Source organism: Bombus terrestris, chromosome 15, assembly GCF_910591885.1.
Source record: "Bombus terrestris chromosome 15, iyBomTerr1.2, whole genome shotgun sequence".
Classification (NCBI taxonomy): domain Eukaryota; kingdom Metazoa; phylum Arthropoda; class Insecta; order Hymenoptera; family Apidae; genus Bombus; species Bombus terrestris.
The window spans coordinates 1,014,025-1,038,466 of NC_063283.1; the positions used below are offsets into that span (position 1 = coordinate 1,014,025).

Here is a 24,442-nt window from a genome sequence, read left to right on the forward strand (position 1 = left end):
TAAACGTAGATATGGATAATACGGTGTATCGAAACACCAGACGAGTATTTAAATACAAATTGGAATTGGAAATAACGAAACATAGTGAGAATGCAAAGATGGACAACTAGTATGTATATTTTTTGCATTATAATAACCATTATACATAAATGTTATTACAATATAGAAACATAAATCTTAATATTTCATCCATTAACATCTTACAACATCGTCAATATGATACACATCTCATTGTCGAGATTATTATTATGATTTCCTAAGATAAATCCTTCTGCTTATGCCTGTTGTATTAAATACGTACTCGTTTCCTGTCGTAGATAGAAATGTTTAATAAAGTGTTATCTCTTTGAATAAAATAACCACCGCTTGTTGCATGTGATCGCAACGAAGAAATTCAGATTTATCGTATTAGATCGTACGATTCGTTTCATTATTGTTAAAACTTCGAAATCCATTCTCCGATCAATATTTTATTGGAAAATGCATAATATTCTGCGCTGGCATACGGTAATTAGATTTCTATATTTTCAATACTCGATGCTGGTTACTTACCTCCTAAATAAATATTTTTATCTTTTTACAGCGAGTCGTGGAACGCAAAATTTCGAAGAAACGAAAAACTGATCGTATTAAAGATTAAAATTCGAATAATCGCACACCTAAAATATGTCGAAATTGTATCTTAAGGAAATGAAAGAACGGAAACGATTTATATTTCAATTTCTATAACGAATGACAAAGGAACAACTGCATTTTACGCTAATTTTTATCATTTTTCTACCTTTAGAGAAAGGCAAGAAGACAAGAGAAGAAGCGGGGACAATGGAACCTGAAAAATTAATCACTTCGCAATTTAGAAATACCAGAAACAGTTCCTGCATCACATTAACAATGCGTAGATCTCTCTTTCTTTTCCTTTTCTTTACTTTTTTTTCTTTTTTCTTTTTTTTTCTTTTTTTGCAATACGACATATGTAAAGCATTCCGAGCGATAAATTGGCATATGTTCTTATTTATTGCACAAAAATATGCACGCGATACAACATACACTGCATTTTGATTGTCGAAGGAAAAAGTGACGCTTTATACAATTTTATTTCGATACAATAATGACTTTTTTTTTCATTTTGGCACACACGTTATCTCCATACAGACTAGACTGCTCGCTCGAAAGTTCATCGCAATTATCTTACATACTGTTATAATGATACTTGGCTTTACATTTGTGAACTTCTTGGCGACGTAGGAACAGGATTAGCTGGACATATAAAACTAAACATTTTTTCCCTAGCAGTTATCTTTTCCTAGCAATTATCGTTTCTTTCATTACAGTATGTATATTACTACTATATTACAATATTATATTATTACCATATTATTTGACTGTATGTGTGCAACATTATTGATTATCATTATATTATTATTATTACAAAAACAATAAGATATCATTGTTTTCAAAGCCTAATGGGACTATAAACGTTTGTAAATTTATTTTACGTAATACGTATTTCCAATGTGCTCCGAATCTCTTCGAGATACAGAACTGAATAGAGACCAGAGCGAGCGAGGATCCTTTCCCAGGATTAATTAAAGAAATATACGTTTTATTTAATTAACGATACTTAAATCTGCGATATTAATTTACCGTTTTAAGAGACTTTATCAAAATTCGCGTGAATGTTCAATGTTTCTTCGCTTCTAAGTTTTATCTCTTCTCCGCTTAATTCAATACAAACGAAATCTAAAGATCGAGATACTTATTACTTCCGATACAAATTTGAACTTACTGAAATGGTAATTTATGTAAATGTGCACGCTACTAACGACTAACGCTCCTACGTCACCGTGTCGACAACACGCTAGTCTAGATTATCTCATTGAGAATATACAGGGTGTTATAAAAAATTTAAAAGCTAAAAACCAAGAAAGATAAATAACGTTTCATCGACTCAAGGTATCGAATCAATAAATTTTCTGTAAAGAGATAAAAAGGTTGCAACAATAAATAAAAGGCATATGTATATAGAAGAAGCCAAGAATGTTCGAGGGTATGCACTCATCGATTTTAAGTTCCATGTTATTAAGCACTGTTTAATAATTTTATCGAGCTGTTAAAGTTCCAGATTTTCATTTTTTTAACACCCTGTATATGTATTGTGAGTCAAGACCACGTCATCGCTCTTCTCAATTACAGATTCACACTCGTCAGAAGATGAAACTAACGGCAGAAACTTTTCGCGTTAGGCCAAATTGTTTAATCTCCGTCTCTGCGTTTCTCTTCAACCGAGAACGTTAGGAGGATTTTTTATACTCGAACCATTTCCACGTATATACAGACGAACACACACGTACACGTTGCATATCACAAGCTATGCAATGCTAAATACTTTCTCTCTCGATTGGAAAAAGTCTGTTGACGGTGATATTAAAAATATTGCCTATAAAATACTAAAGTAATTACGAGAATGACTAAACGTAAAAGATGGCATTATAAATATTCAACCATAACGAATGAAACATTTAATGTATGAAATTAAATTATAATTAGCGCTCGATAAATCGTAGAAATATTGTTAGAATAAACAACGTAAACAGAAAAAGCAAGTAACATCATTCTAATCGAAACTTTATACTCATTTGTTGGAGAAATGAAAATCATTCGTTATGCGTCTGCGTATAATATTGTATTTATACTGTACACAGTACCTCTGGCATAAGTGATCACATTTTTCCTCGTCACGTTCCTTCTTTTTCGCTACAAGCAGTATTCTTGGCTTGAACAACAATTCTTTGAGATTCCAATGAATTTTTTATGGACACAAAACTGCCGTCCAAATATAAGTTGTCAAAGAAAATAGAGAAACGGAAGAAAAAGAGAAAAGGACGAATGAATGAGAAAGAATTAGGAAGATGCGTTTAGGCTAAACTTTAGCGTCTCCTAGCGAACTCATCGGAATAAAACTTCCTATTCAGCAAGCTTTAAATTCTTGAATAGCTGGATGGTGGAGATTAGATAAGAGGGCATACTTGCTGTATGAAAGGCATAGTTTCGAAAATTAGTTTGATGCGAGTTCTCTAGCGGCGAGCGTACACGAACCGTCACGAAGTCTATCGTGAATATTCTACCAACGACCAGTATTACACGTGCGATACACAACGTAATATGTTCAATTTGTCTATACAACTGGCATATTTTATAGGTATATATGTGAAATTGCGACACACGTCGTGCAAGATCGCTACGACAGAGCATAGGCTGTAGCAATCAATTTTTTACACATCACGACGTGTCGCTTGGTAGAGAACATTCCATGACGTTTAAAATCCATAAGATTGCTAGACCTAGTCTGCCTATAGCACCTCGCTCCGGTTAGTTGGTCGCAATTAGATCCCTTGACGATCACTTTTCCAAGAAGTACTGTATTTATCCTCTTCTTCCTCTTTGATATTAAACTGTGTTCTGTGTCAGAAATCAATAACTTAACATTTGTTGCTTATTCGTAATACCGAAAATATCCGGGTCGATTTCAAGTAGAAAAACGGGTCTTATATATTTTTTTTTTTAGAAAATACGCACGATAAATATCTATAGCGATGGCCTACTAAACATATCGACCGCGAAATTGTCTTGACAATGCCGGCCAGAAAGTATGAACGATCTACGATTACAGTTGTAACTCTACACGCAGCTAGCGTAAGTACCGATGATTACACTCACTGTTCGTAACAACGTTTTATTCGTCATCTAACAAAGTGCAACGGGTCGTCGAGGATTATACTCGTCGCGATTGAATTTTCGATTTTCACGTAAAGAAGAGAAGATAAAAAATCATCTTACGAAGTCGATAATCCCTTGTTTTTCGAGATACAATCACCTAGTCCTACGAGATATTGGAAAATATCGACGAGCAGGGTCGATGATGGATTGTGCGACGCAAATACATTTTCGAAAGCTTCGATAATACCTCGATAATCGGCCATTGTTTTCTATACAACGTTTCTTTAAAGAGTGCTATACTTTAAAAATTTAACTTGTCTATTCAACAATTTCGATAGAATGCGCTAGGATGCATATTCAGAGAGTGCCTTTACGAGCATGAAAATAATATCGAATCGATCTCAACAAATACATTTAAAGAATCGACGATGAAGAATTGACCATTAATTTGAAAGGCTCTGCTGCTGATAATTGAAAGAAGTGGTAAAATGATCTTATAAGGAACAAAGAGCTTACAGAGGAGAAAATACTTACAGAACTATTACGTATAACTTTTTATCAATTTAACAATGTAATGAAATATTCTATCAACAAATCATTCTCTGAATATGATCTCTAATTTCGAAGAATCTCGCGACATAAGCTTGCCTGTTCGACCTTTCCGTCTCCTGAGAAGAGCAACATTTCCTGAGGACGGCTGCCTTTAGAATAATAAGAGAAATAGTACATTAGCAAAATTGATAATTCGGCGTAAAAGACAAGAATTGACAAGATAGAAATTGGTCGAGTATCGATGGATAAAACAATTCATTTATCGAATTATGCTTAAATATCATTTCACAGTGTGATTGCTAATATTTTATACTAAACTAAATATTCATATAACATATATCATTAATCTCTAATAACGCGTATTATTCGATATTACAAAGTACGTATGAATTATAACCTAGTAAACATTATCTTTTACGGTTCGTTCATATTTCGACACGATTATTTCAATATTGTTTTATTTTTCGTGTAACAAATTACACGTATCAATATATATATATATATGTGTTTTTTTTTTCATTGATATTATTTTCGATTTTTAATCAATAGCAATGGTGTATACGTACAATGCGAATTAATTGCGTATACACTAGAAAAGTAACTTTTATTTCGACTTGTTCAGATTGAGCGGAATCACGCACGTGCTGTATTTCGCACGCGTTGAATTAGTGAAAGGATCGATTTGCTTCGATCGAGAAAAATAGTAGTGCGTTACGTCAATTATCAATTAATTCCTCTTAAATTGAATTCTCGTACGACATCGTTTCAATCCATCGTTTCGACGATTATCAATTAATCGTTACATCGTGTCGAACGTTCCTTTTACGATTTACGATTTCTTTTTGGCAAAATTCAGAGTTACGTTTTACTCGTTAAATTATTATTTCTAAAAGGCGAGGTCTCAGAAACTACCGGCTTATATCGTAGTTAAACTATGAAAGTTATACCGATGCTTGCCAATGATCAAATCCATCCTTTGACTGCGACTAAATCTGGAATGACGATAAGAAACGTGGCATGCATAAGATTTTCTCGAATAATATATTTGCGATAAAGCTATTGTTTCATTGGTACGCAACCGATCTTGATATGCATCTTATGGACAAACAATCAAAATCAAACATTATAATCGTCGATAAATTTATCATCTCGGACATTATATTTGTATTATTTTGCACGATTTCAATTATGCGTGCGATAATTACATCAACCACGATATAATACTATTATCCAAGGGTGAATCGCATGTATTAACAAGAAAATTGTCACGATTATTTCAGATAATTTTTTATAGAAATTAACTCTCTGTGCATATACGTACAGTAAAATATATAAGTGCATAGGAGAACAAATAATTATATTTGTTTAACCGTTTTGCAAAGAAGACCATTCTCTGATCGTTAAAGTTAATAAGTTTTGAATACGTGTCAAGTAGAGAAATTTTTTAATCGCGATAATATTCTTGTTAACTAAATCTTGTTTAAATTCCCCCTTAAAGCGATATTAAGATAATACAATTCTTTAATGAACGCCCTTTCTCGTAACGTCCGACAGCTTGTATTTTACAAACAATTGACAACAACGATTACTCTGGCTACTTTTCTAACGATCAATGCTTCGTAATAAATATTTAATTCGAAAGATCTGTCATTCACGAGTATATTCCTTGGGAAAAAGGAACCGAGCAGTTTCTCTTCTTAACGACTATTTGTCACGTTAATTTCCTCTAAAGTGGAAGACTTTTATAATGAAAATTCTAAAAATACATTGCGGTCCTACGTGAAAATAAATTTGCACGATCGAAAGACTAACGACTTAAAAGAGGGATAGATAAATCCATAATTTTATTCCTTAATCGTTAATAATTTGATGTAGATTACTATATAACACTTAAAGCTAGTAAATCACGATTGAAATAGATTTTAATCCAGCGTTATACAACTAAAAAGAAAAAAAGAAAATAATTTTATCTAATTTTGTTCGCTAATGTAATACCTTGAAACGAAATAAGAATAAAGGTAAAGGGAAATCTGTAACAAACTGTCATTTACACATATCCATAGAACGACAGCAGAAATACCGATATTTTGATTTCTTTTTCCAACAAGGAATTTAAATCGAGTTTCACGAACGTCTTTTAAACGTCTCTTTTCGTTGTCGGTATACGAAATCTATTCCGCAAAACGAGTCGGATTACATTTGTTATTTCGAATAAAATTTTCGTGCATTGAAAGAACGTACAACGCAGTTTCATACATCGTAACAAGGCTCACACGGTCATCCATTTACCGCGCCAATAACAATAACGAGCTAACAAAGGCGACGTATATATGTACGATGATCGCGAGTAACTTTTTTTGCAGATTTTTCTCATTTTCTTTAATACGCTTTTTTTCATTCTCGACGTGATTATATCTATACTTGACTCTTCCCGAGAATGTCCTCCAAATTATATAATTCAATGAAAAAGACAGAGATGGACGTACCTTCGAAACAACGAGGTTAAAATTATAGGACTCTATCTGATTATACAGATAGTTTGAAATTCGTATTTTATCGGTCGAGTCGAAAAATTAGCCTCGTGCCGCGTCGACATTGACAAATTAAATTCGACCTGTTCCCCGCTATATCTAAGATGTTTCGGGTAAAATGGAATCGTAATAAAACTTTGCCTGCTTTTGAGAAACGACCTCCGATCCTGGCACTTCGAAGTTAAGTTTTTCCTCGCGATACTTTTCCTCTTCTTCCGCCGCTCTCTTTTTCTTCTGCCGTCTTGCCAAACTTCTTCAAAAGGCGCATCAAAACAAGCCATTCTTTCGCCTTAGAACGTCTTCTTCAGAGAGGCATTGTCGAGTTTTCGGTCACGAAAACTCTGTTCAGGGAATTCAACAGTTCCTCGTTCTCTCTGCGCACTGAAACCAATTAGGAAAGTGTATCGTTAACTGATTTGTAATTGGCATTATTTGCATTGACCTATTCGTATGTGAATTATCAGAGAATCGATACTGTTATAACTCGTTGTATTAATCGATAGCCCGATAGTTGCATCAAAGGAAAATCTGTATGAATTTATTATCGTTCCAATATTGAACGTATGCAGTAGCTTTGAAAAATTGCAATTCCTTTCAAACTATTTTAGTGGATAGTATGTGAAAATGATAGTTTACGTCTGAGCTCGATGCTCAGCAAGTTCCTTGGAGCCCGTAGCCGGACTCAAGAATGTGCTGTGAGTTAATGTAACCACCACCACGAGAACGGAAGCCGCCAAAAAGAAAATAAATGTTCCCAGGATGATCATAGCGATTCTTCGATGGCGCCTTGTCTGCTCTAAAGTTTGAGCATCTTCTAGGACTTTCTGCGTATCCTTCGCTTCCGTTTTTAGGGGTCGGACAGAATCCTTTCTACGAGCGGTGCTCCCTCTTCGTGGTTTCGTTCTTCTACTTGAGCTACCTCTTCTACCATTGCCTGAAGATTTTTTGTCTCGTTACCTTTTCGTTTGCTACTTTTAATTTATTTCTCGATATAGTTTGTTTCATTGAAATATTTCGTGAAATTTAAAGAAAAGGAAATAGACAGCCTATCCAGTATTTAAAGTATACCCGATTCCTGTCAGCTTATAATTCGCCAATCAATTTTTTATAGGCGTGCAAATTGAAAAATGGATTGGCGCGCGACAATGATAAACCAATTTGGTTTTAGCCGAAATTCTTTCTGGTACGAAGCGATCCTATCGATTAATCAGCCAATAAAATTAATCGAAGCCGAAATCGTCGCGTTACGTCACTAGACGCGAACGGTAACGAACTATGTGCGTTTCTCATCGATCGAAGAGTCTGATGACCCAATTGTCTCCTACCTAACGGTGTTGGCCTGCTGCAGCTGTTTGTCCTCGAGCGACTCGATTGTACGCTGGAACGACGACTGGAACGTTGATCGAGTTCAGAATTGTTTCTGGTCTGTTTCAAGTTACCAGTTTTTGAGCGGCAGGAAACATTCGGTCGCTGCTCGTCGTCAGGGCTCGACAAATAAATGGCCGAATGTTCGTCCAGCTGGAAGCCGATTGTATCGGAGTTTCGTGGATAAAAGGACGTACGATCTTCCGAAGGACATAACATGTGGCAATTATCTGTTCGTTGGTAGTAATCTGGGGGTGGTTCGTGAGAAATCTCGATCGACGTATCATCCGCATAGGAGATTATTCGATCGGAAGACGAGCCGGATAATCGGCGATTTCGTTCGTTTTCTTGCGTAGATTTCATCGATCGAGTCGACATACTGTTACAATTGCTTTCTCGATGTTATTAGTTGTATCTGTCAACGTCAATTTCACATAATTTTATTTATTCGATAAATTCAAACATTCTCAACAGATCATACTTTCGTTCGTGATCACATTATTCGTCATATTGTTATTGATCATATTTTTATATTGAACCCTGAACTTGTGCGTTCTGTTAGGAGTCGACCGAAAAATTGGCGAAAAAAATAGATATCGATTAAACGCTTTTAAGCATAGTGAATTTAAAAATTCATAAATTTTCTGGAAAAAACTGAAGACGATATCAAAGCTGGAGGTGTGGGTGTTAAGCTATCAACGTGTTCTTTGATACGCGGGAAAAAGTGGATGAAACAAAATTTACGCGAGTTTGGTTAGCAAGTTCTATTACCTGTATCTTGTTTTTTGACTGTCATCCTACTCGACTACCTCGTGCATTGCTATTTCGTTACAGTAATGGTATGACAAATTTATTAAAAAGCTGCGAAGGATTTGTGAAATCGAAAATGTTAACACATTTTCCGAAAATTCAGAAGTATGTTTGACGTATTAATCAAAATTTCGATATAGAATTTAGCATGCAATTATGAGATGATTTAGCATCTAATTGTCATTTTCCATTTTAATTAATTCTCCGTTTTAATGATTACATATTTGGCCATTAGTACAGAATTGTTAAAGGAACATGGAAATGGTATTGTACTATTTCAATGATGAAATTCAAATTCGCGTAATTTGTGGAACGAAGATTTGTCAGAGGCAAGATTTATCTTTCTTTTATTTTCTCATAGACTTCGAGTTACGTTTGCTCGTTTCAATGTTACTGAAAACTATAAATCTTAAATTTCATCGAATGATCTTTAATTTTACGATCTAGTAATTCCTTTAAGAAAATAATTTAAAAGATCTTACAGGATAACACGTGCATCTTGTCTGTGAATAAAAATCGCAGAAAAGTATCGTAAAGATATGTTAAAAAATATATATACGGTATTAATCTTGTACTCAAACTCACATTTTTACAATGACGCGGTGCGTTTAAATAAACTCTATGCATCTTCAGCGAATAGTTATGGGACTTGTAAACATTCCAGTGGGACGAACGAGGCGAAGTTTGACCTGGAGCATCTCAAACTACTTTCCCAACCATTAATTCTAAATGAGCTTCATTAGAGTCATTCACTGCGATGCTTTAACATTGTTCCTTTGAAAGTTTCTATGCTGCAAAACAGCATTATTCGTTTTTACTGCGGTAATGTATGTACCTCCAATCAGAGAGTATGTTTTAATACGCAGTTTGTAACGAATGAAATTCTATATAACATCGAAAAAGTATATACATCCTTTGGATATATGACATATTGAAACATATAAAATAGTCGTAGTTGAAAAATATGCTACAATATCATATTTTACACGTATATTCTACCCGTTTAAGTCTTGAACCTAGAAAATAATTCCAGTTACTGTTATTAATTGCTCGTGATCTATACCTATACTGACGCACTACGGAGTCCAGATACGCTAAGTCAACAAACTATGTAATACTTGGGAAGTTATCCATTTACCTAGCCTAGCTTCGTGTATTACGTCCTGAATTTAATTGACATTTATGACGCAGCTAATCGATTATTCGTTTGTTAAATGTCAGAATAGCGTATTGTCGTAATTAGCTAAAATCATATAGGTGTAACAATAGATCTTGCGTATATTAATACATTAAACGTTTAACAATTTTCCCTTAAACGTTGATTAACTGTTTGTATATACTTGAGAAGAAGCTATTCTACTTGCGAGTAACGTATAATACGCTTTATAAAATAATCTAAAGTGATTTCGACATAACGCAGAACCTATGAAGGAATTCCTGCGGTTTGTGTGCATCCTCGCGATTCAACGAAAATTTACCTTTACGAAGACTTTTGCGACTGGGATAAGAGATTTAGCTTTGGCGTAAAAAGAAAGTTTCTTTTAAACAGCAACTCGAAAGAAGAAGAATGAAAGTATAACTAAGGACAGCTAAATACGTCGTATCTATATAGTGGACGTCACCCTTGAGTTTATTGCGACGTGTATTTTTAGCGGCGGATCTAGCAGGCCACCTATCCGCTTTCCATGTCTCTTTCCTCCCCTCAACCCTTGTGTTGCATACGGTTGCGTTTATGTGCTTGTGCCTGTTAACTCGCTCATACGTATATGGGTAGCACGGACATGTCGATAAACATACTCGGCCAAATATTTAGAAAATCCACGCCTACCGTCAGAGTTTGAATTATTTGAATATTCGTGCGATGAGGAAGAAAATCTAGAAAGATTGCAGTAACCATATTTTACTGCGCTACGATACAATCAAATTTCTGGTCGCGTGGCAAAGTATTTTTGTCTTTTTTATCATTTATCTTTTTGCTTTGTTACGGTTTGCCTGAATTAAACTAAACAACTTAATTTAAATTTGTATAGAATTATTAACGAGTAATATTTCCATAATTGGCGTAGAATTTTCTTATGAATACCGAAATGCTATATAAATACGAATTCATTCCCATAAAAGGTATGTAAGCTATGAAATAAAATTTTTTTTACACATTTTCCCCCATTATTTATATCTGCGGAACGGCATTTTACTTCGCCAAAAAGAAAAATTGATAAAAGAAAAATGCGCCACCGAATCTTGGATTTACTGCTTTTTACCTGATAAATTTTCATAATTTTGTATTTTAATTTTTAAAAAGGAATTAAAATTTCGCAAATTACCATGTATATGATTTTCCAAGAATTTTTATACCGAGCTATTTACAGGGAGATGAAAAATTTTAAATAGTGTTAAACGAAGAACTTTAAAAGGTGGAAAGTCAATGCGCTATTTTTAAGAATATGCTGTTCCATAATTAACTCGCTTCTCGAACACCGATATATCTATATACGGTTTTTATTTGTTGTAAATATAAATTAAGAAATATACGTCTTTTTATTAAGATAAATTAAAAATTGATTTAACGATATCGATCGAGTAACAATAATGGTGTATTACAAAATTAAATTGCCTTAGCGTAGATTGTCTAGCCTACTACATTAGTCGCACGTTTCGCTTGGGAAATTGATGGCCAGAAGAGGAAACTGGCTTTAATTGATTCGTTCCCTCGGTTTTGAACTTTCTGACGTACTAACCCATTCTCTTTCGTCGTTCTCCGATTCTAAAAGCGAAAGATGAAAACTTCAGAATTTTGACAAAAAGAAAAAGACGGATAATTTCTTTTACGTAAATCATATCTTACACGATCAAAGAAATACGATCACGAATAGGACTAACGTTATTACCAGATTCCTTTCGCTTTCTTTAAGGTATCATCGCGATGAAAACGCTGCCTCTGATCTTTTTTGAAAGCTGTTAAATTTAACCAAGATAGTTTCTAAAGGGCAAAATGAATTCAATAAAAAGTAGAACTGCAATTTACTTTGAAAATTTGGTGATTCCGGGTCGTATCATTTACTATCGAATGGAAGTTCATAGGCGACTTGGTGACATTTATTACAGACGGAACGCCCGTAGATGTTTGCCAGGAAAATTTCTGTCGAGAGGAACGCGCATCCCATCACTAGGAAGAATCCGAAATCTCTTCCCAGTTAGCATATTGCTCTGTGATTCCTCTTATTGTAGAGCGTCAGATATTGATAATCGATAGTACTCGTGTACTCGTTACCAATATTAGCGTATAGCAGCTCTCGCTGTTGTAAGGACATTCGCATAATAATGTCAACAATGTTGGAGAAACGGGGACAACCGAGCGACAAGCGTAACAGGTGATATAACCGCATGAAATACAACCGGAAATGCAACGACTTCGTTGTTAATACCTAGAAGCACTTAAATATATTTTCTACGACCAAATAGAAAAGTCGAATACGTTTTTCAAGGCACGATCTATCTCCTTTAAAAGATAAGATTGAAAAATTTCTTTCTTCGTGTCGTGTGATCGATAATGGATCATGCGATACGCGTGAAATGTCTGCAGAGAACTTTAATAATTTTAATAATTTCGAATAATTTTAATTCGCATCGATTATATCGGTCTTAATAAGAATAATAGATTCCTTTTCATTTTCTAGTAACGATTTGATACTATTCCTTTCCTATAGTCTGTTAGCATGTAGTAAACATTTAAAAAGTCCTGTCGGCGAAAGTTAGCCCTGACTAGACTGACCTTTACGATCTTTTTACTTGAGCAGATCAGGCGAGATTGTGTATTTAAATCCCTCGGTAATCTTCTAGATTTAAACTATAAGTAGTTGAATTAGGAACATTGCACGATTTCAAGACATCGTTTCTGAATGAACAATGTTATGTGAAAATTTGTATTTGTATATTATATGAAAAAAACAAAATACAGTGGGGAAATCGTTCGTTAAAGGAAAAGCTAAAAGAAGAAAATAAAATGATATAAAAATTTATATAACGACAATTAGACGCAATGGCAACATGGAAAAATACTTGATCGCCTGTTAGAGAAGAAAAACGACAGAGAGTATAAAACCGTCAGCCTTCGAATGGACTATTCTTAAGATTGCACTGGGAACATCGGTACGCTTTCGTCGAAGCAGTAAATTCGCCGCGCGAATGGCACGATATACATTTCTGGCGTGCGGTATGCGTCGACGGAGGTGATGTCGAACATTTGAGAAATTGAAGAAGAAGCTCGGTATACGCGATCCTATTGGACTTGGAGAAAACAGAGGCATCCGTGGAAAGCTCGGCAATGGTAATCCCAGTTATATACGCTCTTTTAATGACGTACATCAAAATCGAACAATGGAGAAGTCAGGCATCTGTAGGCTTGACCTGATTCTAGAAGAGTGCATAATCGTGTAAACATATCGCGGAAAAGTGTCGAATCGTGTGCGAGAAACGTTATGCGAATGATTTCGCAGGTGCAACCTGCGCCTCGCGATCGATCTGAAAAGTAAGCAAACCGTATTTTATGGTTGTTTTCGTATCATACTTGGCACAGACCTTTCTATTTCTTCTTTTTTTCAAATTATACCTCGAGATTTTATCGCTGCGAAATCGGTTAGCAGTTTCCTATGAAATTGAAAAATATTGAAAGTATTTTCAAATATTTTAAATCAAGAAAATATTTAAACCCGATAAGTATTATATATTTTTCTTTAAAATTTATTTTTTGAAAGCTATCTCTATCATCATTCGCGTGTGATAATTTATAGTAATATTAAACGACGTATAAGTTGCTTTTCAAATTTTACACTTAAATAACTAAACATATAAAATACATATAAATAACTAAATATGTAAGCATTCTGTATATTTTTCCCAGAGTCTTCCTTCAACCTTTTTTTATCTTTAGGAGGTTTCCGATTATTATATTTACAGAACTAAATGACCAACTTTATCTGCATAGAAGAACAAAAGAAATAAATGAAAGCGTAAAAGTTGAGACAAAATCTCTATATCGATCCTTTCTCTATTTCTTATTTTTCTAAATGCTAACTTAAACGATTGTCTATATACATGTGTATAATGTATATAATCATACGAGTGACTACTAATTAGTAACACTTACTTTGAACACCTACAATTATATCCTTTGCTTCTGAAGACGCAAATTAACGATGAAACAAAATAATATTTAAAACAAATTATCGATTTCTGTAACGACTCGAGTATCTCAAACACATCCTCAACGCCTGTACATCAAACAAAGCAAATGCAAACAAAAAGAAATTTTTACGTAGTAGCTTCCACACCTCTCCAACTTCGATCATTAATTACATACCTCTGGACTTTATCAATTCTCTATCGATTCACAGCCGATGAATATTCTAATTTAAATATCACTTTAACGCGTTAAACTATACAAAGCTTCTATAATAAACGAGCAATTTTTTACATTTTTAATAGATCCGACGTACTGACTATTGCAAATGTAAAACCTTCGATAAACTACACGTGACCATAGGAAACTTTCGTCGATCGAAAATAGAACATCGACATAAGCGAAGCTGTTTGTTCGAAAGAAGGTACTCGCATTACTTGGAAGGAAACACTAGTCAACTGGTGCTCCAACATGGATATAGCGGGTATCAGCGTTTCGAAACTTCAGTGATTACTGTGAACGAGAGGAACAAGAGGCCGAGAACGTTGAACGTTAAAACGCGAAAATGAAATCTTCGTGGTGGTTCCTCCACGGAAATCCGACGACTGACTGGAGAATTCGCAGACGTGCGCCTTTAATTTAGAGGCGCAGAGCGCCCTCGAGTTTTCACACTGCATTCTGTCCGATGTGTGTACGTGTAAATTTTCTGCATGTGCGCGTATTTTCCTGTGTACGCAAATTCGTGGTAAAAGTGCTTTTTCGCGCTGAATATCGTTCCAGGAGTACTATCAACCGCTACACGATTCCGCTGGTTAATTGGTCAAAGGTTGCGGCAGCCGTTTTCGCAAGACAAACTAGGTTGTTTGTAGTATCGTATAGTTGCTTTAAAATCAGCCGATCTTCGTTTCTTTTCTTTTTGACAGCATGCGACTAGAACACGCACAATTTCCGAATGACGTCTAAAAGAATGTCGAATCCATCTTTGATAAGAATTATAAGCTACTCTATTTGCTGAATCTGATGCGTTGCTTGTAAGTATACAGAAAAATATTAATGGGAACGAGTGCTTGAAAAATACGAGCGAACTTGTACTTGGATTATCGATATTTTATCATCGATAATTATTACTGAAAAATAATAATGTACTTTGAGGTGAAAAGAGATATTTCGTCGGTATGTACCTGCTTGTTTCCTTTGGCCTATATTTTAACGATACCGTGGTTTCTTGGTGCGAACGAATAATTGTATTTTCGACGAGATTTTCTTTCAAGCTTCGAATATAATCAGACAACAAACAAATAGGGTTGTATCCGTTGCTTGGGAAGACAAGGAAAGTTATTGATACAGTGAAACATTAACACGCTATGATTCTAACTAGAGGTTACCTCTCTTGGGATTGCTTGCATATTTTATCGTTAATTCAAAGAACCTTCTCCGGAGGCGTGTCCTGAATACCTAAATTCTAAATCTCCTTCTGATATTATATTACGAATCGACATTAAACGTCGAAATGTCCCTCGTATAACGTATTATGACACGTTGCATTTTAATGTAGGATTAAGATTAACATTTGACTATTAATCGTTTTTACAGAATGATTTTTAATCCACCAGTTAAACGGTATTGATTCTAAGATATATAACGACTTTACATTAATCATAGTGGGATTTTAATATTTCCAACAATGCGATTGTATCTTTTCCGGTATGATGATTTTATATGCAAATTCTTGTGCATAATTTTTTAAATAGTTAAACTAATGACATACCCATATCGTCGATGATCGGTGCCATTCTGAGCGTAACTCCGACTAAGAGTAAAGACATTGTAAGAAGGAGGCAGGCTGTCGCAACGATCGTCCAACGAGCGCGTGGTGGAAGTTCTTCGGGATCGACCAGTTCTTCTTGAGGACCCGTATTGATAACTTTGCGTCGTTTCCGTTTCCTCTTTCTGCGGGGCCGATGATATTTCGCCCGAGGTGCCTCGATCTTTTCGGTACCGCTCAAGATCTCCTCTTCTTCCAACTCGTCCGCTACGTTCAACGCCACATAATCGTCGTCGTCGTAGTGGATCTTTCTGCAAGAATAAAATAAGACAAATGTTTACTTTTCGCAATGTGCATCATCTGGATATACGTTTGGTACTTTAAAGTATGTCTACTTATGATCTAATGACGCTCAATGCTTAACTTTGTAATTGAAAGCTTATTCCTTTAAAAAATCGTTCGATATAAAATTGTAAGAGCCAGCATAGCGTTACATTCGAATATCATAAACGTTTAGCGAATCGTTTCTAATTAAGAACTGCGTACAATTACACGCTCGTTTGTATGCATCATTAGAGATATAAACCTATCAAATTACACACTGCGTTACCGATGCGAAGCTGTAATGACGTCGGATAGTTCTCCCGCGCTGGGTTTACCATTAAGTTTGATTCCGTCCACGACACGATTTTAGAAGAAAATTAACAATATCCTAATGTACATATAAGATTTCCGAATCACAAAACAAAAACGAATATTTAATGATTCCCGGAACAGATGCATTTGACAGATACAGATGAGGAAGTTTCGTTAACTGCTGAATATCGCAATGTTTAAGCTTCAGAATCTATATTTACAGCAACATACTAGGAGAATGAGAGAAGCTACGAAATTCTACTTGTTTGTAAACATACATTAAAATATTCAAGGAAACCTTTTTACTACGAGATGAAATATCCTATACTCATTTACTTCGTTAAAATACGTTCTATGTTTGTACATTTTTATATGCTTTTGTATAGCGTAAGATTTGTGTAAGCTATGTATTTTCTTCTATATTTCTGTGACTGACTTACATGTATGCTCTCTGAGGTATGATGCGAAAATACTTGTAAGGCGTAATTCTTTTATAGGCAGTGGTGTTAAAGCATGGATTATACGTATAAAGAGGAAATCTTGTAACCACACTACATTTTATTCCGCAATTTTCAACGTTGTACGATGCATTTCAGAACTTTTCTTTTTCACCACGTCAGAATAAAAACATACAAATGAAAAGTATAATATAAAATACATATAGAAAAACTGTGTGACTTTACAAAACTTTACAAAATAAATTAAGATAAATCGATGATTTTTCTAAATTAATCGAATTTAATCCTTTCTGTGAAATAAGCTGAATAATCTACTAAGCGTTTTTTCCGCGTTAAGAGATTCAGAAATCAACGAACGTGTAAAATTTGTCGCAATGTCGTTTTAAACTTTAACGGATTAATCCATAATTAAAGATGTCTCGACTTTCGTACAAGTAGCTCGATCCAGAAATGTGTCAGACAAAGATGCTTGATAAAACATCCAGCTGACGCATTCGCAATATAGGTCATGCCGTATTTTTCAAGCATTACTTTCTAAATTGAGATTAAATAAAGAAAAATGTATATGTCTAGCAATCACACATACATGTTATGGAAAGCCTTATATTTTTAGAATGTAAACATGTTACTTGTTAAACATATGAAACGTTTGTATTCTAGAATTACGATAAATGAAAATGGCTTGTCTGTTTATCGAACAAGTAAAATTCGCTGTCATTCGTTTAATTCGAGTCGATGTAAATAGTAATGCTTACAGAAAATAGGAATTAAATTGTAAGGAAAATCAAGAAGTCTTGGAAGAGCAAAGTCGTAATTGGAAGAATCATGATAAAAATATGGATGGAAGTGCTTCAATGTACAGCAGCTTGAGGGAACCACATCATTACGTCGAACAAAGGAAATCTCGTCGATCTCATGCCAGCTATACACGTAGAAACAACGCGGAATACCTATATCGCTCGGACTCGTAAGAACGCGTAATTTCCGTATAAGTTTTAAATCTGCTTGTAAGTAGTGTGACCCAACGATAGGTCAGACCGTTCCAATACTCCAATCCCGTATTATACGTATACATATATATTACGTATGTAGTTTCCTTGAGCAATTACTTTGAAAGGATACAAAAGATATAAGCGAACGAGATACACACGGGGTGCTAAATAAAACAGGAATCGAAACTTTAGAAGCTCAAAAATATTCGCTAAACAAATATTTAAGCAACAGAGATTTTTAAATCGATACTTTCAGATATTACGTTGCTATAAATATGTAACTTTACGTATTACTTGTCTTGCGAACAGTCTGGAAACACTTATCGAGACAGACTGATGAAAAAAAGGTCCGCGTGTACAAAGGCACGATGACGTTTCTCCTTGATCTTTTTCCCTAACAAATGTCACCGTCGATCCGAGTTTCATTACACAGTCGAATACGCTTTGTTCGCCAAGCGATTCTAGTATGAAACCGTATTGGATGAACATCTAACGAATAGAGCAACGACGTGCAACTACGCACCGAGATGACCCAGTTTCGCAGTATATTGCACTTACAGGAAAATCGAGTTCCTTTCTTCCCGAACACGCCTACGAATGTCCCTTCGTCAGCGCACGAAATTGCGATATTCAAGGAGATGATACTCGTACCCGTAGACAGAAATAAGGAACCCGTAACGCGAAACTGCACGAGCAGTTTGCCACAGATACAATTAAACTAAAAAATGTAAAATGACCGAAAGCACGTAGCAGAGTTAAGTACACGCGCGATCGATATAATTTTCAAAATCGATTACTTTTTATTCCGTGTAATAAGTTAACTCATTTTCTTTGATCATAAACATAATTTAAACATAATTTATTCGAAATTTAGGCGTTTAATGTTATATCATTGACTACACTTACAATTGAGCTGTACTTTGGGGAAAGTAGGAGGCACTTCGGTGCAACTGCGAGTATTCGCAGGAATCGCTGAGAGTTTCTCGAGTTCTTTCAAAGTTTATCAATGCAAGATCCTGATCACCGTCCATTCCAAAAAGTTCTAAACGTGAATCAAGACCCGTTTGGACGTCCTGTACCACGCCGTGAAGAATATTCGGGCTTTTCGAGTGTTTGCGCTTTTTCCTTGGACGTCGTGGACTTTCCGATGCTCGTCGCCTCGTTTTACCTGCAACGATACATATACATCGTGTTTTATCATCTCCGACGCTTTCATATACATAAAATAAATGCAGATTTTTAAGATACGATTCGCGAAGTTAAAACGGTGGGTTCAAACGAAACGTTCTGGTAAATTTTATGAACGAACACTTTCGTTACAGCGTAACGTATGTATTTATCGATTCACGCCGTAATCTTATACGAACCATTCTTTGACGTAAGCTAACCCTACGTCAAAATATAAATTGCATCGACGCACTCTACATAGAGTAAGATTTATTTTTACAATAACACGGCGTTAATCTTAGACACAAAGGCATTAAAGGTGCAAAGAACATGTATTCGGATACAAAATATTGAGAAGCCTAAACACGATCTTACTATGTTTATCTTGAATTATACACGTAAGGATACATCGTACAGAAATAATTATTCTAATAAAAAAAATTAATAAGAAAGGTTCGCCATTGCGTAGACATTTTCATTTGTAAAGGTCGAGAATGATTCGACTTTATACTCGTGACTGAATATATCTCGCATGAATTCGTGTTTGAAAACATTTTCGTCGAAAGATCGACCGGTAATAATTTCATGGAAATCTGATGGAAACTACGAATGTTTTAATTTCTATCGGAAGCTGATTCATCGGACGCTTTTAATAACTTTTTAGATTTATGATCGGTCGAGTGAGGGTCGATCCTGGGTCATTAGACCTCCGTCTCATTCGCTTTCGTACTTTTTCATGCTCCAAAATCTCATAAAGAAACAAGGTACCCTCGTCGAGGGGTTAGGCCATCTTGACAGCATCGAAATTGATGCTACTTTCATGAATTTTGCTTCTTTTCTCTGCGATATAGTTCAATTTTTGTATGCCATATATCGACGAATCAACGTAAATTCTGAAAGAATTATAGCTATCGTAAGAATATATTTCGCGCAGACGCTTCAGGTACGTTAAACGTTGCGCATTCAGAAAGATTCAGAAATCACGAAGCATTCTCTGGAAAGAGCTTAAAAGACAATTTAGCCTTCAAATAAACGCGTCCTTTATGGGTATCGCGTTGTTTGAAGGGGATAAAGAGGACTCGAACGAAGTGAAAGTCAAACACTATCGTCAGAACATTAAAGCTGCGAAAACTTTTGCTTTAAATAGTATAACTTGGTTATTACTACGATCTAACTAACACAACCTTCTTTGTGTTATTTTTAAGGGTTTATCTCATCATCTAACGAGGAGAAAATTTAGATCTTTTCGAAGCTGCAGAGATGGTGCCAGCTTTTAGGTAATTCCCTACGGAGTTACTACAGAATCGCTTATCCAACTAGCAGAGTACCAAGAAGAATAATGCGAATGTGAAATAACGTGAAAAATGGCTTCGGCTACAACTAAAATTAGCGCTAAGCAAAATATCTTACAAATTGCGTATACTCCAGACCATTATATGCGCTGTTATATACGTATATTAAGTCTACCTAGGTACATACAGGTTTTTCAAAAAAATATCGAAGCTTAAAAGGATAGGAAAAAATTGTACCAAATTAACGATACTTACCGTGATGGACATTATGTTCGTGATGTTCCGTAGGGTCTGCAATGAAGTCGTTGCACGGAGCGGAATCGTGCCTCTTACGATGATGGTGGTGATGATGGTGATGGTGATGATGATGATGATGATGATGACCCTTTCTTCGATGTTGGTGATTCAGCGAAGAGGAGGCAGTCGATGTTGAAGTCAGTCTAAGCCGACGAGGACTAGCCGGTGCGCTACCGGAACGCTTGCTCATAGCCGAGGAAGCTTTAATCGCCTCCACCTTCGTTTCCACCAGAGCAGCGAGGACGGCTTCGAGACGTGCCACCTCCATTCCACTGCCACCATCGTCCGTCGAGACTGCCTTGTCAGCGACATCGGAAGTCGACGGAGTCACCGTCATCTCTTCACCTACAGTTGTCACATTACGTTCACCACCCTCGATGGTGACCACTTTGTAATAGGAACCGTCGCGGGACTTTTCCAAAGCCCGCTGAGCAAACGGTCACAAAACCGACACGCTAGAGTTCGACCCCGCCTTCTTCTTTCCTCTTTCTTCCGCGACGCTATCCACTGAAAGCTCTCGTATAAATCGGGACAACATGAAGCTGATTATCTTTCTCTATTCCGCAGCTTCGCTTTCATCCTTCGTATCTAAGGAAACGCGTCGACCAAACGAGGACGTTTCGCAATTTCCCACGCAAATTATACTTGTCGATTTAACGTCACATCTGATAGCTCTCAGAAGAAAGAAAACACGAATCTTGCACGTTTGATGCCTCGTAATTCCGTAATGATCCACGATCAATGGGGTTCACCGGAGAAGTCATTAGACCATTGATAATACGGTCTTTATTCGTACTTCCTTCTGCTTCTTATTTTCTTCTTCTTCTTCTTCTTCTTTTTCTTCGCCCAAGTAACATTCACTGGAGCAGCTTCCCATTAAAATGAACGACGTCCGAGTAAGTCTTCCGTAAATATAAAGATAATTTTTCGCTTCCTTTTTTGGCGGAATAATCTTTGCTTCATCGGGTTAACTTCATTTTTCGTGACCGTTCGTTTTCGAGAAACCTAATTGTCCCAATTGGAAGTGAGCAACTGTCAAGAACTTTCTTTTCGTATTCTTCTATCTTGTAGCTTAAAATTTCAACCATCGCATGGGAATGAGATAAGCGACTCGTTTAATTAAAAAAGAAGATCGTTACGCCGGAATCAAAATTATTCTTATCTTTTAGTTTAAGCTTCCTTCTGTATTTTGATGCGGTGTATTTCGTTTCGTCGTACGAATTTGAAGAGCAGCTCGATTTATTATCTCGAACTTGATCTCTGTTTAAGGATCTTTTTAAGCGCGAATAAAAAATATGCCGGACGATCCCTTAATAAGCGCTTTCCCTTTCTCTTACTTCGACCAACTTCTACCTTTGGTTCAATCGATCAACGATTCACCGTCGGTGCACATTATCTAACAACAGTTATCAAAAGAATTGTACTCTTTAACAAGTTGACGAGTTCGTATTTAATTTGGCAAATGCAGTTCCGTAGAATTCGCTCTCCGAATTCGATTTCTGCCTCCATCGTAGGTGACGATTTGCCAGAATTAGTACCGTTGCAATCGGTTTACAAGTGACCAGAAGCGATAGATCGGATTGTCAACCGTTTCAATCGCATTAAAACGTCCATTCTCCTATGGCTTCGAAACCGTTGACTCCGATATAAACGTTCCACTCGATCGTTCGCATAACAGCTACCCATTGAAAGAAATTGGCGAGCGATCTCGATCGATCGTATAGTTCGGAGAGCGTCGACTCGATGGAAATATCGAACTACGAAGGATTGACCGTGGTGACATCCTTCCGAAATAAAAGAAAGGCCCCGACGAAAGTGCTGCGGCAGCTTATTCTCGCGTGACCAACTTCCCTCGACCCTTCCTGGTTTCTCGCGTACCTAATGACCTGGTTCCTTTGTGAAGCGCGAAACGAAGATTGGTCGAAACACGTAGCCATGTCAGGCAGCGTTCGCTGTGAAACACCGGTGGCCCGTGTTTGTGTCAAGTATGTTGTCGAAACTGGGAGGGGAGAAGGGGGCGGATGTCAAGAAGCGAAGATCGAGGGAGGCTATCGCTCTAAATTATCACTGAGAAATCTACGATAAAAATTCATTCGATGATACGGTAATAATCCACGTTCACTCGTTACCAGTCTTATTCGCACCGTATCGCATCGTTCGAACAAATAGTACTCGGTTCGTTGGTTTCGTTAACCGCGGTCGAAGAGACGACAAAATCACGGGAAAACGATTTTATTTCTCAGCTTAATAGGATCAGGGGTTGAACGTCGAGGTACGTGTAAACAGTCACTTCCGTATTAGCGAAGTTCGTTAATGCGATTAGCACGTGTTTCTCCCTTTATCCTGCGAGCTTTGATTAGAAGTTTCTTGTTGGTTGATGCTTGCATCGAAAGTTTGATTAGGTTAAAAAATACTTTCTAAGTCAATCGAGACGCGGCAATCCGATGCTATACATTTTTATTACGATGATTGATCGCTCCTATCGAAAACACGTAATTCCAATAAAGTGATTTTCTTTCTATCCGGTCGAGATCTCTGTGAAATCGTTGAATAACGGATCTGAAGAAAATTGCGAATTTTCGCAGAGCTTTCGGTATCTTTGATAAGTCTTCCGATATAATGAACGACCAAAATTTCTTATCTTACTACAATCGATTCGACGAGAGTGGCAAATTTTCGTACTATCTATAACGTCCTTAACGAGTCTTCTGATACAATGAACGATAAAAATTCCTCAACTCGATGACGATCAACTTGATCAGTTGAAAATCTTCGTATCTTCCGCGATGCCTCTAACGACTCTTCCGATACGACGAGCGATTAAAATTCTTTAACGTGCAACGATCGACTCGACTCTCAAAAAGAGAAACGCTGACGGGGAATCGAAACGAGCATCGTTGCCTGCGAAAGTCAAGCGCAAAGAGTGCACGGCACCTCGTTTGACCTATTAAAGCCGGTAAACATTAACGTGCTTTCTCATGTAAACGACCACAAATACCGTTTATATCGAGTATACTTCGACAAGGTCATTAATCATCCTCGAAATACCCAACATGCACCTCGAATCGTAATTTTCAAGTACGATACAACCTATATCTTCGACCTTCTAGGAACTTCGCGATTTCAAGTCTCTCCTCGAATCATCCAAACTTCCATCCGGCATCTCTTCCAAATAAGACGGCGTGATTAAATAGAACAAAAAATGGGAAACGTCGCATCGTGTCGCATAAACCGAAATCGAAGCCGAGAGATTTCAGTGGAAACCTGCGATACGAAGTTAAAAGGCCTGCTGACGAGGAAGTTGGGAATTCGTAGCATCTCCGACATCCGTCGCGATTGCACAAGTATCGTGTCCTTTAGGGGCACTCGTAGGATACCAGCACAGTGACTTCCGGCGGATCCATAGCTCGGGCAAGCGGTGGCGTTACGAACAGGCGACGTACGACGGCGATAGTGACTTCTCGCGGTCCTGTATCGTAGTTGGGTCGAAATTTTGGGGGTGGCGTGTACCGAACACGGGGGCAAAGAAGAGCACGAACACGGACACGGACACGGTTACAGAGACACGGCACGTCACCTCGAGCACGTTGCCACTACGTTAGGTCGCACGTAGTTCCGTAGTACGATGTGCGTCGATGCGATGGCGCGATCTACGCACATCCCCGGCCGAAGGAATTGCGT

The 24,442-nt window shown here is 36.6% G+C and overlaps 2 protein-coding genes across 5 annotated transcripts in view; one reads left to right on the plus strand and one right to left on the minus strand.

Annotated features, from left to right (window-relative positions):
- Positions 1-99: 99 nt before the first annotated feature.
- LOC100645655 (lateral signaling target protein 2 homolog) lies at positions 100-24,438 on the minus strand. The gene is made up of 4 exons (XM_003400966.4): positions 20,720-24,438; positions 18,912-19,173; positions 15,923-16,230; positions 100-7,181 (listed from the first exon to the last, which is right to left on the minus strand). Exons 1-4 carry the CDS (start codon positions 21,096-21,098, stop codon positions 7,105-7,107), a joined length of 1,026 nt encoding a protein of 341 aa, XP_003401014.1. The 5' UTR covers positions 21,099-24,438; the 3' UTR covers positions 100-7,104.
- The window catches only part of LOC100645539, a 39,421-nt gene continuing 18,331 nt past the window's right edge, over positions 3,353-24,442 (plus strand). The window contains exons 1-3 of one of the 4 annotated variants that reach the window (XR_007226586.1): positions 3,585-3,693; positions 20,378-20,449; positions 20,753-20,888. Coding sequence is in view for 1 of the 4 variants with exons in the window: in XM_048412827.1 (XP_048268784.1) it covers positions 3,634-3,693 (60 nt within the window). In the remaining 3 variants the exon portion in view is untranslated. The other 3 variants (XM_048412827.1, XR_007226585.1, XR_002308444.2) reach the window with 3 other exon arrangements.